Source organism: Lepus europaeus, chromosome 14 (genome assembly GCF_033115175.1).
Source record: "Lepus europaeus isolate LE1 chromosome 14, mLepTim1.pri, whole genome shotgun sequence".
Taxonomy (NCBI): Eukaryota; Metazoa; Chordata; class Mammalia; order Lagomorpha; family Leporidae; genus Lepus; species Lepus europaeus.
The window spans coordinates 67,543,680-67,560,430 of NC_084840.1; the positions used below are offsets into that span (position 1 = coordinate 67,543,680).

Genomic DNA, 16,751 nt, shown 5'->3' on the forward strand with positions numbered 1-16,751 from the left:
AAATTTATTTATTTATTTGAAAGGCAGAGTTACTGAAAGGAGGAAAGAGAGATGTTCCATTCACTGGTTCATTCATCCACAAATGGCCGCAACAGCTGGGGCTGGGCCAGGCTGAAACCAAGAACCAGGAGCTGCTTTCGGGTCTACCATGTAGGTGGCAGGGGCTCAAGGACTTAGACCATCTTCTGCTGCTTTCTTAGGCACATTAGCATGGAGCTGGACCAGAAGTGGAGCAGCCCAGACTTGAACCTGGCATACTGGGCTAAACCTACATTTGTGGTGCTAGCATCCATATGGGCACCAGTTCTAGTCCCAGCTGCTCCTCTTCCGACTCAGCTCTCTGCTATGGGCTGGGAAAGCAGTGGAAGACGGCCCAAGTGCTTGGGCCTCTGTGCCCACGTGGGAGACACGGAGAGGTTCCTGGTTCCTGGCTTCAGATTGGCCTATTTCTGGCTACTGAAACCATTTAGGAAGTTAACCAGTAGATGAAAAACCTTTCTTTCTATCTTTCCCTCTCTCGGTAACTCTACCTCTCAAATAAATGAAAATAAAATCTTTAAACTGAAACATGGCCTTGAAATCTATTCCTTAGAGCCCTTTGTGGATTCAAAGATTCTCCATGTTATACCATTCAAGAATTAGTAGTGTGGAACAACGTGATCTTCCAGTTGATTTCTAAGACTGACAGTCTCTGCAGGCAACACAAGGAAAGCATATAATTTGCTTTGTTCCCCATTTTTTATTTAATTCCCTGTGCTATTCAGATCTTTGCTCCATGACAAAGACCATTCCTTCATATAGAACAGCTTCTCCTGCTATGAATTCTAATCATGTACATACACTCTTGTGATCTGTCTCCATGGACATATATTCACAAATAATTAATTTGGAACCTTAAGTTCCCTGGAGGAATAGGGGAAAAAAAAGAGGAAAAGATAAGAAAGAGAACACCCTGAGGAAATATGTACAACTCGTTTTTGGCAGCAGTACAATATAGTCAGAACTGTTATGGGCAAATACAAAGGGGCTTTAAAAAGTTCATGGAAAACCGGCCGGCGCCGTGGCTCAACAGGCTAATCCTCCGCCTTGCGGCGCCAGCACACCGGGTTCTAGTCCCGGTTGGGGCACCGATCCTGTCCCGGTTGCCCCTCTTCCAGGCCAGCTCTCTGCTGTGGCTAGGGAGTGCAGTGGAGGATGGCCCAAGTCCTTGGGTCCTGCACCCCATGGGAGACCAGGAGAAGCACCTGGCTCCTGCCATCGGAACAGTGCGGTGCGCCGGCCGCAGCGCGCTACTGCGGCGGCCATTGGAGGGTGAACCAACGGCAAAAGGAAGACCTTTCTCTCTGTCTCTCTCTCTCACTGTCCACTCTGCCTGTCAAAAAAAAAAAATAATAAAAAAAAAATAAAGAACTTTAAAAAAAAAAAAAGTTCATGGAAAACCCACATTATCTTTCAGTTCCACACTTCCATGAACATTCTGAAGCCCTTCAAAGAAGGCAAACTGATGGTGAGGCTGTTGAAGGTAATTCTCCCTACACTGTGAAGCACTGAAATTTTGGGTGTCTATTCTTTATAAAAAGACATCTGTGACGCTTATTTACGCTCACTGAGTAGACTGTATGATTTAAAATGCATACTAGTATAGTGTGGCTGGAACGTCAGCTGTCAGAAGGTTGGAAACTGGAAAAGTACATTCACAAATAGTTGTCTAGAACATTACAATCAATGTTTGCAATAAAGATCGATAATCCATAGCACAGATGTTTAAGGGTGCATAATCTGAAGACAGTGCAAAGTTATGTTCCAAATGCGGGCAAATCTCAATTTATACCCCTTAGGACTTATGTTTCAAATTGCTTGTATATGCTTTGAATTGCCTAGCTCAGCTTATTACAAATAGCTTAAAAGCTAGTATTTTTAATTGACATTTTACTTTTACAAAAGCAATACATTTACTTAACAAATACTTATTCAGTGTCTACTATGTCAAGTACTGCTCCAGACTCCTAGAATACAGCGCGGAACAAACCAGAAAAATAAATCCTCACTAAAAATAAAAGACAAATAAACAAAATTATTTTGTAAAACACAAAATATTTGTTAAATGATGGTGTAAAGTTCTGTGGAGAAAATAAGAGGTAGTGTGCAGACTGATTGGCAGGACTCATGTTCTGATCTGTTAACCAGAAAGCCACTGGAGGGCCCTGAGCAAGCCTGCAACATGATCTGATCCTATCTGAACTGAATCAGTCCAGGTGCCCTGCTGATAAAGGCAGAAGCTCTGGGACCAGAGGAAGACACCACAAGAATCCAGATGAGAGGGCTGGTAGCTGAGCTAGCAGGCAGCAGCAAAGGTAGTGAGAAGGGATAAGGTTCCAGATCCACTTTAAATACAGAACCATCAAGGTTTGCCAAAAGAAAAGATATGGGCTCTGGACTGTGACAGAAAGAGAAAAGTCAAAGATAATTCTGGATTTTGTGTGTACGTTAAGAAAAACAATCACACAGTTCTTATCTCACATAATAGCAGCCTCTTCCCATTCCTCTTCCTAAAACACCTTTTTCCATCTACACAGAACCACAATTCTTAGTGAAATCAGTATACAGGGTTTACTTCACAATGGCTACCAAAAATTATTCAAAGCAGAGCTACAGAGTATACTGTGACCTCTCCTTTCATAGATTTCCCCCAACCTTTTATTTTTTTGCTTTTCTAATTCATCCTCTAACAATGAGAGTACTCTCTCAATATGACCAAATATATCAAGTAACACAGTTGGGTTTTTTTTGTTTTTTTGTTTGTTTGTTTGTTTTTGTTTTGTTTTTCCTTCCTGGAGCCCTTTGTCTTCTTAATCTGGACCACTTGAATTCTAGACCTACCTATACTACCACATTACAGTGCACCCTTTCACCCTCAACCTGGAAACTCCTTCTGCCTTGCTCTGTACTAGGCCTTCTTTCCCCAATCCTTTCTGTCTGCTTCCCTCAGTAGGCAGAAGACATCTTCTGTTGAGGTGGATTCCTTCTGAGAGGAGGAGCATGGTGGGGGCAAGAGGCGCGGAGTCTGGTGAAAGCAGGCTAGAGGCGAGTAGCTTGCAGACTCATTTATTTCAGTTGGTACAGCAGCTTATAGAGCCAAGGCAGCCAATCCGGTCAAGGGGCAGTCTAAGCCCTCACCAATCACAGCCTGTTGCCAGGCAGTTTCCAAAGCCATGCAATCACAGCCTGTTGCCAGTGGTCATCTTGGCATGGCCTTCTCACTCCACATTTCCCACTTTTCGTTTATTTTTGAGCAATGGGAGGCATGATTCTTGGCCATACCATTGTTGACCCCATTTCCATGTGGTCTCCCTACGCAGCTGTGCCTGTCTTAGGTTGTCCCCCAGGGGATCTTACCCGTCGTTGACTAACCAGTGCTGAAAATGGGAGACCACAGGAGTGCTTGCTCAGATGGGGGTAGGAATGAGGAACAATGTTAATCGGGAATGGCATGACCGCACACAGGCTGTGGGCCGTTTGAGTGGCTGACCAGAGCTAAGTGGGGTATAAAGCAATAGTGGATGTGGCTATAAGCAGTTCCTCAGGGTAAGATGATAGGACAGGGGCGTCCGCTAACAAGGTGGACTCTCAGTCTTGTTCAGCTGGTTCTGGTTGGCTGTCAGTTGCAGGCTTGATGTTTCTGGCTGGTACCCAAATGGGCTGTCCCTCATTCTTTGGAAAGACACAAGCATATCCTTGGCCCTAGGTTAACAGAAGCCTTTTTACAGGTGTTGGAATCCAGGGCCTGAGTTTTGCATCCACTTCGACATTAATGGCAAACATGTGGGTGGGATGGTGTCTAGCAGCTGTGATGTTGAAGTAGATTCATTCTGAGGAGGAGCGTGGTGGGGGCAAGAGGCATGGAGTCACCACACAGAACCCGGGAGTCAGGTGAAAGCAGGCCAGAGGCGAGCAGTCTACAGACTCATTTATTTCAGTTGGTACAGCAGCTTACATAGCCAAGGCAGCCAGTCTGGTCAAGGCACGGTCTATGCTCTAACCATTCACAGCCTGTTGCCAGGCAGGCTCCATTGCCAGCAGCCATCTTGGCATGGCCTTCTCATTCCACCACTATCTTTAAGTAGAAGCAGAGAAATTTAGCACATTTAAAGACCACCCAGGTTCAAATCCACCACTTAACTAGCTGTGGGAACTGGAAACTTATTTTTTGCTGCCTCAGTTTACCTGCCTGTAAAACAGAGAAATATTAGGAGCCAGCACTGTGGCTAAGCCTCTGCCTGTGGCACTACCATCCCATATGGGTGCTGGTTTTAGTCCCAGCTGCTCCCCTTCCAATCCAGCTCTCTGCTGTGGCCTGAGAAAGCAGTAGAAGATGGCCCAAGTCCTTGGGCCTCTGCCCCCTGCGTGGGAGACTCAGAAGAAGCTCCTGGCTCCTAGCTTCAGATTGGTGCAGCTCCCCTCACTGCAGCCATTCTGGAGAGTGAACCAGTGGATGGAAGACCTCTCTCTCTCTCTCTGCCTCCCTGTAACTCTTTCAAATAAATAAAATACATTTTTTTTTTTAATGCTGCAATATTTACTTTTTAAGGGCTCATTTTGATACTGACCATTTTTGGTAATTTAGTGTTCTTCTTTCATGGCTACAATCTCATCTAAGGATATTATAATTTTTAACTGAAGCCTCCTTTTCTGTTCCTTGTACTATAATTCTTTTCCTGAAATTTTTTAAGATTTATTTTAGGGAGAGAGCTCCAAGATGGTAGAATAGGGAGGGAGCTCACTGACGGACCGGTACAGACACGATTCTCTCTCTCCACTCACCTTACAAAGGCTCACAAGACAATAGAGCAGGCGCCATTTTGGACATACATAACAGCTGTGCCAGATCAGGGCTGCACCCGCCCTCAGCCAACCAGAAAAACCTGACTCTGGTGGGGAGAAATAACAGGAGATTAAGACCTAGTGAATGTGTGGAGCTTATGAACCGGGACTGTGAAAAAAGGAAAAAAAAAAAAAAACACCTGAGGGTGTGTGGGAGAATTCACGGTGTGGCTGAGACGTGAGTAGTCTTGGTAGGAGACCCCACAAATTTGGGCAGCTTTGGCTACGCGGTGAGAGACATTGCAGGGGAATCTGAGCTTACACTGAGGACTACACAGATCCTTAGTATGGTCCTTGGGACAGAACAGATGAATATTATACCCACTGGGACTAGCACTGACTGCCATCACTGATGGCACTGATTGCCATCAAGAAGAAGAGCTCAGCTGAGCAGAATTATTTCCCTTCTGAATAAAGAGAGAGAGATTTACCACGCCATACCTGGGTGTGTCACCTCTGGCACACACTTAACCCTGAAAAACTGAACAGAGCTCTCTGGCCACACCCACCACAAGCCTCTAGAGATTCACCAAAAGCAGACAGTCCACTTAATCTAGTCAAAGTATAACGAGAAAAGCCACCACAGCGAGGAAAAAAAACAAGAAACCAAAGAATATCTCCACAATGCTAAACAACAAAAGCAGAAACCGAGGAAACAAGAACAAGGAAGACATTATGATGCTCCCAAATGAACATGACACTCCAAAACAAGATTATGAAGATGATGAGATAGAAGAAAATAAATTTATCATAAGAACATTTAGAAGTTTTCAAAAACAAATGCATGAACTACAGAAATCCATACAGGACAGGACAGAAAATCTCATGAAAATGAAATCTTAAGGAGGAATCAAAATGAAACGAGGAATTTAGTAGAACATGAAAGTGAGATATTGAAGAGAAATCAAAATGAAATGAAGAATTCAGTAGATCAAATGACAAACACATTAGAGAGCTTTAAAAACAGAGTCAGTGAAGCAGAAGAGAGAATACTGGACTTAGAAAACACAGCACAGGAAAGTATACAGTCAAACCAAAGAAAAGAGGAGGAAATTAGAAATCTAAAAAATATTGTTGGGAATCTACAGCATACTATTAAAAAATCCAACATTCAAGTTCTAGGAGTTCCTGAAGGCATGGAGAGACAGAAAGGATTAGAAGGCCTTTTTAGTGAGATACTAGCAGAGAACTTCCCAGGTCTGGAGAAGGACAGAGACATCCGAGTACTAGTATGGGAAGCTCATAGAACCCCTAGTAAACATGACCAAAAGAGATCGTCACCACAACACGTTGTAATCAAACTCACCACAGTGAAACATAAAGAAAAGATTCTAAAATGTGCAAGAGAGAAACATCAGATTACTCTCAGAGGATCTCCAATTAGACTCACAGCAGACTTCTCATCAGAAACCCTACAGGCTAGGAGGGAATGGCAAGATATAGCCCAAGTACTAAGAGAGAAAAACTGCCAGCCCAGAATATTATATCCTGCAAAGCTCTCATTTGTGAATGAAGGTGAAATAAAGACCTTTCATAGCAAACAGAAATTGAAATAATTTGTTGCCACTCGTCCAGCCCTGCAAAAGATGCTCAAAGATGTGTTACACACAGAAACACAGAAACACAACCATCAATATGAAAGATGGTAAAGGAAGAAAACCTCACAGTAAAAGATCACAGGAAATTAAAAGCATATATTAGAAAATATCTTTGGGAAAATGGCAGGGCAAAGTTACTACTTATCAATAGTCACACTGAACGTTAATGGCCTCAACTCTCCAGTTAAAAGACACAGACTGGCTGAATGGATTAAGGAACAAAACCCATCTATTTGCAGCTTACAAGAAACACATCTTTCCAATAAAGATGCATGCAGACTAAAGTGAAAGGCTGGAAAAAGATATTCCATGCCTACAGAAACCAGAAAAGAGCTGGCACAGTCATCTTAATATCAGACAAAATCAACTTTAACACAAAAACTGTTAAGAGAGACAAAGAGGGGCACTATGTAATGACTAAGGTATCAATTCAACAGAAAATGTAACTTATCAGTGTATATGCACCTAATTACAGGGCACCGATTTAAAAGATATGTTAAGGAACTTAAAGTGAGACTTAGACTCCAATACAACAGTATTGGGTGACTTCAATACTCCACTTTCAGAAACAGACAGATCAACCAGACAGAAGATCAACAAGGAAACAGCAGGTTTAATCGACACTATAGCCCAAATGTATCTAACAGATATCTACAGAACTTTTCATCCTACACTTAAACCTAAGGGATAAAGCAAAAACAGTGTTAAGAGGAAAGTTTAGAGCAACAGGTGCCTACATCAAGAAACTGGAAAGGCACCAAATAAATGAGCTTTCAATGCATCTCAAGGATCTAGAAAAACTACAGCAAACCAGACTCAAAACTAGTAGGAGAAGAAAAATAATTAAAATCAGAGAAGAAATCAACAGAATTGAATCCAAAAAAATTACAAAAGATCAGCCAAACGAAGAGCTGGTTTTTTGAAAAAATTAACAAAATTGACACACCATTGGCCCAACTAACTAAAAAAAGAAAAGACTCAAATCAATAAAATCAGAGATGAAAAAGGGAAAGTAACAACAGACACCACAGAAATAAAGAGTCATCAGAAATTACTACAAAGAGTTGTATGCCAGCAAACAGGGAAATCTATCAGAAATGGATAGATTCCTGGACACATGCAACCTACCGAAATTGAACCATGAAGACACAGAAAACCTAAACAAACCCATAACTGAGACAGAAATTGAAACATCAATCAAGGCCCTCCCAACAAAGAAAAGCCCAGGACCAGATGGATTCACTGCTGAATTCTACCAGACATTTAAAGAACTAACTCCAATTCTTCTCAAACTATTCAGAACAATCGAAAAAGAGGGAATCCTCCCAAACTCTTTCTAAGCCAAAAAAAGATGCAGCATTGAAAGAAAATTACAGACCAATATCCCTGATGAACATAGATGCAAAAATACTCAATAAAATTCTGGCCAATAGAATGCAACAACACATCAGAAAGATCATCCACCCAGACCAAGTGGGATTTATCCCTGGTATGCAGAGATGGTTCAACGTTCACAAAACAATCAACGTGATACACCACATTAACAGACTGCAGAAGAAAAACCATATAATTATCTCAATAGATGCAGAGAAAGCATTTGATAAAATACAACACCCTTTCATGATGAAAACTCTAAGCAAATTGGGTATAGAAGGAACATTCCTCAATACAATCAAAGCAATTTATGAAAAACCCACGGCCAGCATCCTGTTGAATGGGGAAAAGTTGGAAGCATTTCTACTGAGATCTGGTACCAGACAGGGATGCCCACTCTTACCACCGCTATTCAATACAGTACTGGAAGTTTTAGCCAGAGCTATTAAGCAAGAAAAAGAAATTAAAGGGATACAAATTGGGAAGGAAGAACTCAAACTATCCCTCTTTGCAGATGATATGATTCTTTGCTTAGGGGATCCAAAGAACTCTACTAAGAGACTATTGGAACTCATAGAAGAGTTTGGCAAAGTAGCAGGATATTAAATCAATGCAGAAAAATCAACAGCCTTTGTATACAGAGGCAATGCCATGGCTGAGGAAGAACTTCTGGCCGGCACCGCGGCTCAATTGGCTAATCCTCTGCCTTGTGGCGCCGGCACACCGGGTTCTAGTCCCGGTCGGGGTGCCAGATTCTGTCCCGGTTGTCCCTCTTCCAGGCCAGCTCTCTGCTATGGCCCAGGAGTGCAGTGGAGGACGGCCCAAGTGCTTGGGCCCTGCACCCCATGGGAGACCAGGAGAAGCACCTGGCTCCCGCCTTCGGATCAGTGCGGTGCACTGGCCGCAGTGCACTGGCCGTGGCGGCCATTGGAGGGTGAACCAATGGCAAAGGAAGACCTTTCTTTCTCTCTCTCACTCTCTCTCTCTCTCGCTGTCCACTCTGCCTGTCAAGAAAAAAAAAAAAAAAAAAAGAACTTCTAAGACCAATCCCATTCACAATAGCCACAAAAATAATCAAATACCTTGGAATAAACTTAACCAAGGACGTTAAAGATCTCTATGTTGAGAATTACAAAAATCTTAAAGAAAGATATAGGAGACCAAAATATGGAAGAATCTTCCATGCTAATGGATTGGAAGAATCAATATCATCAAAATGTCCATTCTCCCAAAAGCAATTTATAGATTCAATGCAATAACAATCAAAATACCAAAGACATTCTTCTCAGATCTGAAAAAAATGATGCTGAAATTCATATGGAGTCACAGGAGACCTCGAATAGCTAAAGCAATCTTGTACAACAAAAACAAAGCCGGAGGCATCACAGTACCTGATTTCAGGACATACTGCAGGCAGTCAAAGCCAAAATTAACTATTGGGATTACATCAAATTGAAAAGTTTCTGCATGGCAAAAGAAGCAGTCAGGAAAGTGAAGAGGCAACTGACAGAATGGGAAAAATATTTGCAAACTATGTAACTGATAAAGGATTAATAACCAGAATCTACAAAGAGATCAAGAAACTCCACAACAACAAAACAAACAACCCACATAAGAGATGGGCCAAGGACCTCAATAGATATTTTTCAAAAGAGGAAATCCAAATGGCCAACAGACACATGAAAAAATGTTCAGCATCACTAGCAATCAGGGAAATGCAAATCAAAACCACAATGAGGTTTCACCTCACCCAGGCTAGAATGGCTCACATTCAGAAATCTACCAACAACAGATGCTGATGAGGATGTGGGGAAAAAGGGACACTAACCCACTGTTGGTGGGAATGCAAACTGGTAAAGCTACTATGGAAGTCAGTCTGGAGATTCCTCAGAAACCTGAATATAACCCTACCAAACAAACCCAGCCATCCCACTCCCTGGGATTTACCGAAAGGAAATTAAATTAGCAAATAAAAGCGCTGTCTGCACCTCAATGTTTATTGCAGCTCAATTCACAATAGCTAAGACATGGAATCAACCTAAATGCCCATCAAAAGACGACTGGATAAAGAAATTATGGGATATGTACTCTATAGAATACTATACAGCAGTAAAAAAAAAATGAAATCCGGTCATTTGCAACAAAATGGAGGAATCTGGAAAACATCATGCTGAGTGAAATAAGCCAGTCGCAATGGGATAAATATCGTTATGGTCTCCCTGATCTGTGACAACTAATGAAGCACCTAAAAGGAAACCTGTTGAAGTGAAATGAACACTCAACAATGACTTGATCAGCCCTTGTCCTGATGAGGAACTACTTACTACTTTATTCTTTTTAGTATTTTTTTCTACTTAATACTATTGGTTGAACTCTTTAATTAACACACAATTATTCTTAGGTGTTTAAATTTAACTGAAAAGTGATCTCTGTTAAGAGTGGGAAGAAGAGAGGGAGATGTACAGTTCGGCATATGCTCAATCGGACTTACCCCTAATGGTAGAGTTAGAAACGTGCCAGGGGATTCCAATTCAATCCCATTAAGGTGGCATGTACCAATGCCATCTCACTAGTCCAAGTGATCAGTTTCAGTTCATAATTGATCATAATGATAGGATTAAGAGTCAAAGGGATCACATAAACAAGACTAGTGTCTGCTAATACTAACTGATAGAATTAAAAAGGAGAGAACGATCCTACATGGGAAGTGGGATACAAAGCAGACTTATAGTATGGCAGATGTCCTAAACAGCGCTCTGGCCTCAGAATCAGCCCTAAAGGCATTCGGATCCAGCTAAAAAGCCCACGTGAGGCCAGCACTGCGGCTCGATAGGCTAATCCTCCGCCTGCAGCACCGGCACACCGGGTTCTAGTCCCGGTCAGGGCGCCAGATTCCGTCCCGGTTGCCCCTCTTCCAGGCCATCTCTCTGCTGTGGCCCAGGAGTGCAGTGGAGGATGGCCCAAGTGCTTGGGCCCTGCACCCGCATGGGAGACCAGGAGAAGCACCTGGCTCCTGCCTTCAGATCAGCGTGGTACGCCGGCCGCGGCGGCCATTGGAAGATGAACCAACGGCAAAGGAAGACCTTTCTCTCTCTCTCTCTTTCTCGCTGTCCACTCTGTCAAAAAAAAAAAAAAAAAAAAGAAGCCCATGTGAATATTTCAGGCATGAAAAGCCAAGACACTCTGGCAAAAAAAAAAAAAAAAAAAAACTAAATGAAAGATCTCTGCAAGTGAGACCCCAGTGCAAAGAACAGGCCATCAAAGAAGAATGTACCCTTCTCCGAAGGGAGGAGAGAACTTCCACTTTGACTATGACCTTGTCTAAATAAGATCAGAGTTGGCAAACTCAAGAGGCTTCCATGGCCTTGGCAACTTATGACAAGAGCCTTGGGTGATTACTGACGCCATAAATAAGAGTGTCAATTGTTAAATCAACAGGAGTCACTGTGCACTTTACTCCCCATGTAGGATCTCTGTCCTTAATGTGTTGTACTACGTGAATTAACGGTATAACTAGACTCAACCAGTACTTTATATTTTGTGTTTCTGTGTGGGTGCAAACTGTTGAAATCTTTACATAGTATATATTAAATTGATCTTCTCCAAATGTCTGAAGACTTTTAGATGAATATTCATATTGGTGACTAAGGTACTAGACTTAAAACAGGAAATTGTCAGGGCTAGCCAATAGGACTTCAATTTATAATGAAAAGCATCAGGTTGGTTTTTCCGTAAGAACACTAAATGCTGGCAACTTCTATCTTTTCTCTTGGATCAGCTTCACAGAGAAGAATTCTCCAACTTCCTCACTGGGGGCAGGAGTGGTAGAAGTAAAATCCTAGCTGCCGGCATCAGAAAAAATCCAGGCGCGAACAGGTATAGAGATGTCCTTTGTCAACATACAGGATTCCTCTTAACTCTCCAGTTTTCACAATGGCGTCTCACCTTTCCTGAGTGGGACTCCTCAGAAAGCAAATCATTTTCTGCAGAGGAGAAAAAGGGCAAGGATCCACCCCCCGCCCCAACCCCTACTTGTATCTTGTAGGGTACAAGAAGCAACCTGTAGACTATTTATCCTAATTCTAATTTACTGCCTGTTTTTAGCCCCTCCTAGAGATGAACCTTTTAGAAGTCTGTAACATAGGGGCAAGTGCTGTGCACAGTAGGCTAAGCCTCTGCCTTTGGTGAAGGCATCCCACAAGGGCACAGGTTCAAGTCCCAGCAGTTCCTCTTCCAATCCAGGTCTCTGCTTATGGGCTGGGAAAGCAGCAGAAAATACTCAAGTGCTTGGGCCCCAGTACCCATGTGGGAGACCTGGAAGAAGTTTCTGACTCCTGGCTTCAAATCAGCCCAACCTGACCCACTGCAGCCATTTGGGGAGTGAACCAGTGGATGGAAGACCTTTCTCTCTTTGTCTCCGCCTATGTCTGTAACTTTACCTGTCAAATAAATACATAAAATCTTTAAAAAATGGAAAAAAGTGCCTAACATACCCCATGTCCTAATCCTTTCCAGATTCTACAGTGGAAAATGAATGGCTCTTTAATGACTGCCTCCCACACAATGTTTAGCTATACTGATTTTTTTTTTGAAAAATGAGTGAGTCTATAAAAATGTTTTGCATTTAAAAGTCTAATTAATAAACTGTACACTTAAAAGTGGTTAGATACATTTTTATGTGTGTGCCAACACAATTTTTAAGTCTAACTGGTGGCAGTATAGAATAATCTAGATATGGTATAAAAACATCAAATACAGACATACTTTGGTGCAAGCATGTGGTACAGGATATATATCCTGGATTATTAGAGTTGATTATATCCTGATGAATCACTAAACCATTAAAACAATTTGCATCTACTAAAAAGACTGTTAGCATTTTTATTATTGTAGAAAACTAAAAAGCTTATTAAAATCAAACCAAGCCACAATCAAATTCTTTACGTGCCTTATTTTTTTCTTTTCAATCATTAGTTAATAGGAGAAAGTTTTTTTTGTTTATAAGTAAATTAATAATCAACCTGCATCTACTAAAGATACTGTTAGCATTTTTTATTATTGCAGAAAACAAAGAAGCTTGTTAAAACCAAACCAAGCCACAATCAAAATTCTTTACCTGTCTCATTTTTTTCTTTTCAATCATTAGTTAATAGGAGAAAGATGTTTTGTTTATAAGCAAATTTTTTGTTGTAGTATAAACAAGACATTTTATTAAGCCAATTACTTCCATACTGTCACCAGTCTACACAATAAGGTAAAGCATCACAGATGAAGGTACACATTCATTTAGAGGGATACCTTAAGTGTGCAAACAGTAAAGGAGAAGTTGAATGCATTTTCTATCTGGTAATTTAAAGTTCCTTCATGAACTGCTAAAGTTTAACTAAAGGAACTAATTAATATGTGATACTTAAAACATAATCCCAGGGGTAAACATTGTGGCACAGTGGGTGAAGCTATCCTTGGGACACCCACATCCCACAAATAAGAGCTAGTTCAAGTCCCTGCTAATGTGCACCCTGAAAGGCAGCAGGTGATGTGGCTTAAGTACCTGGGCCCCTGCCACCCACAAGAGAGACTCAATTGGGGCTCCAGGCTCCAGGATTCAGTCCAGCCTAGCCTTAACTGTTGTGGGCATTTAGGGAGTGAAACAGCATAAGGAAACTCTTTTCTCTATCTCTATGTCTTTCTCTCTCTCTCTCTGGCTTTCAAGTAGATGAAAATAAACAAACACTAAAAATAAACTAATGTTAACCTCATACTAAAGGGATGTTCAAATGACCTAAAATATGATTCCAGTAATATGTAATTTAATGCTTAAACGTTAATTTCTGTAGTATCAACTAATACACAGTCATGTACAAAAGGCCAATAATTCAAATACTGTCTATAAGAATTCTTTTCACACAAGCGTTTCATTAAAGCTGAATTTTTTTAAAGATTTATTTTATTTATTTGAAAGGCAGAGTTACAGACAAGCAGAGGCAGAGAGAGAGAGGAAAAGGTCTTCCATCCACTGGATCACTCCCCAGATAGCTGCAATGGCTAGAGCTGTGCAGATCTGAAGCCAGGAGCTTCTTCCGGGTCTTCCACATGGAAGGGTGCAGGGGCCCAAGGACGTGGGCCATCTTCTACTGCTTTCCCAGGCCACAGCAGAGAGCTCAGGAAGTGGAGCAACCAGGACACGAACTGGTGCCCATATGGAATGCTGGCACTACAGACCAGGGCTTTAGCCCGCTGCACCACAGCACCAGCCCCAAAGCTGAATTTATCTTTCTTTTTTTTTTTGACAGGCAGAGTGGACAGTGAGAGAGAGAGAAAGGTCTTCCTTTGCCGTTGGTTCACCCTCCAATGGCCGCTGTGGCTGGTGCGCTGCGGCCAGCGTACCGCGCTGATCCGAAGGCAGGATCCAGGTGCTTCTCCTGGTCTCCCATGCGGGTGCAGAGCCCAAGGACTTGGGCCATCCTCCACTGCACTCCCTGGCCAAAGCAGAGAGCTGGCCTGGAAGAGGGGCAACCGGGACAGAATCCAGCGCCCCGACCGGGACTAGAACCCGGTGTGCCGGTGCCACTAGGCGGAGGATTAGCCTATTGAGCCACAGCGCCGGTCCTGAACTTATCTTAGTAAGTCATTCTAGTCTAGTCACTTGGAATGATGGCAGATACAGCAAATCCACAGTGCTTTGACTGAAAAGCCACACAGCAGGTATTAAATATATAAAAATTTTCAGTATCTGGAAGACTCACTAAAAATCTAAAATAAACTGATAGCTTGAGACTACCAAGAACTGAAACTGCCTGCACGGTTTATGCTAAGAAGCAGCTGTTCCCATTCTTTTTATTTAATCTGGATGTTTGTTTTCTATAGGAGAACAAATATTCAGTTTAAAGGTTCATCATTTCTAAGAAAGTAACAAATTACATTTATAAATAATAATTCCACTTTGAAAATAGCTTTCACCTAGATAGCTAAGTTGGGTAAAAATGTATGCCAAAAAAAAAAAAGCCAAGGAAAGATTTCACTTATTTGACTATCAGGCTTTCACAGTAAATGGTTATCTGTCTTTCTTCCCCAAGTATGTGGTTGAGAAATGTAAGATGTAATATCATAAAATAAAACGTTTATCTTCTGTCAACTGAGCTGCCAGCTATGAGGAAGCATGTTATAGTTTTGATCAGCATTCCCCAAAATGTGTTTCAGTAACATACTGTGTTCTGTGATAGCAAACGAATTATTATACAAAGGTAGGGGCTGGTGCTGTGGCGCAGGGGGTTAACGCCCTGGCATCCCATATGGGTGCCAGTTCGAATCTCAGCTGCTCCACTTCAGATCTGGCTCTCTGCGATGGCCTGGGAAAGCAGTAGAAGATGGCCCAAGTCCCTGGGCCCCTGCAACCATGTTGGAAACCTGGAAGAAGCTCCTGGCTCCAGATCGGCACAGCTCCAGCCATTGCAGCCAACTGGGAAGTGAACCATCGGATGGAAGACCTCTCTCCCTCTGCCTCTCTCTGTGTAACTCTGACTTTCAAATAAATAAATAAATCTTAAAAAAAAAAAAAAAAAGATAAACTCTAGTGGTATTTTTCTCTAAAAATGGACAGTTCCAATATGCTGGGAAGTATTAAATGAGTAGTGGTTGTTATCATACAACAACTTGCCTTTAGGAAACAGTTCACCATAGCCCAAGCTGTAGTATGAAGCCAGCTAACCTACACATGTGTGACGTGTAATTTGAGCACTGATGCAGGGGCCAGTACTGTGGCATAGTGGGTTAAGCCACCACCTGTGATGCCAGCATCCAATATGGGCACAGGTTTGATTCCTGGCTGCTCCACTTCCTATCCATATTCCTGCTAATGTGCCTGGGAAAACAGCAGATGATGGTCCAAGTACCTAGGCCCCTGACACCCACATGGGAGACCAGGAAGAAGCTCCTAGCTCCTGGCTGTTGCATCCACCTAGGGAGTGAACCAGAGGATAGAAGCTCTCTTTGTCTCTCCTCCGAACTCTTTAAAAAATAAAATAAAACAAAACAAAACAAAAAACCCTGAGCACTGATGCAAGGTATGCATTTATCAAGAGCCATGATTTTGTGAATGCAACATGCAGATCATGTTATTAACACTTATTACAGTTATGAATGTTTCTATTATACCAATTCTGACAATACATAAGAAGGTACTTCAGAAAGTCCCTGGGATAAGGGAATTATAGATTATTTATCGTGGTGTAAAACATTTTGAAATCCATATTTTTTCGTAATATGCATTGTCCATAAACTCTACCTCATGTGCGTGAATTTCAAAGTTTTTTGCACCAAAATAAATTTATCATTTAATTCCAATTTCCACAAACTTTTTGAAGTATCCTCATGTAATAAATTTACAAATGTTCCACTGACAAATATATTTGGCAAGTGCTAGTATAGACAAAATATGCCAAACTTGAAATATGAATTGAAATATTCTACATAAAATGTTAGAATCTTATCTTTTCTAAGGAACTGACAAACTCAAGGTTACTGAAAACAATTGTCAAAGAATATTATAGGATATTATGGTTTTTTAATAGTGAAACTTTAGAAACATTTTATAGAATGAATATTTTCCTTCATCTTTGACCTCCCAAAGGAGTCTGCGCAACGCAGAAGGAAACAAAGGGCACACTCAAGCTGGATCATCTGCCAGTGGCAGAGTTCCAAAGACTGCACAAAGGAACAGGCAGGACTTGGGACCAACAGAAGGTAGGACAGTGCCCAAAGCCAGCAATCCTGAGAAGCTACAGGTAGCCCAAGTTCTATAGAGGCTGAGGAGGAGGAAGCAGCCCCACAGGAACTCTACAAGGAAGGCGCTATGGAAATAAATTATTAAACCTGCTCTTACCCTAACATGAGACACCT

At 41.8% G+C, this 16,751-nt stretch overlaps 1 protein-coding gene across 4 annotated transcripts in view; it reads right to left on the minus strand.

Moving 5' to 3' along the window:
- The window catches only part of PRPF18 (pre-mRNA processing factor 18), a 108,855-nt gene that overhangs the window by 46,588 nt on the left and 45,516 nt on the right, over positions 1–16,751 (minus strand). The window contains exon 10 of one of the 4 annotated variants that reach the window (XM_062210864.1): positions 10,718–10,969. The exons of the other annotated variants lie outside the window; for them this stretch is intronic. Within the exon in view, the coding sequence (XP_062066848.1) occupies positions 10,733–10,969 (237 nt within the window). The 3' untranslated portion in view covers positions 10,718–10,732. Of the gene's footprint in view, positions 1–10,717; positions 10,970–16,751 lie in introns of those variants that run through there. 4 annotated transcript variants of the gene reach the window in all.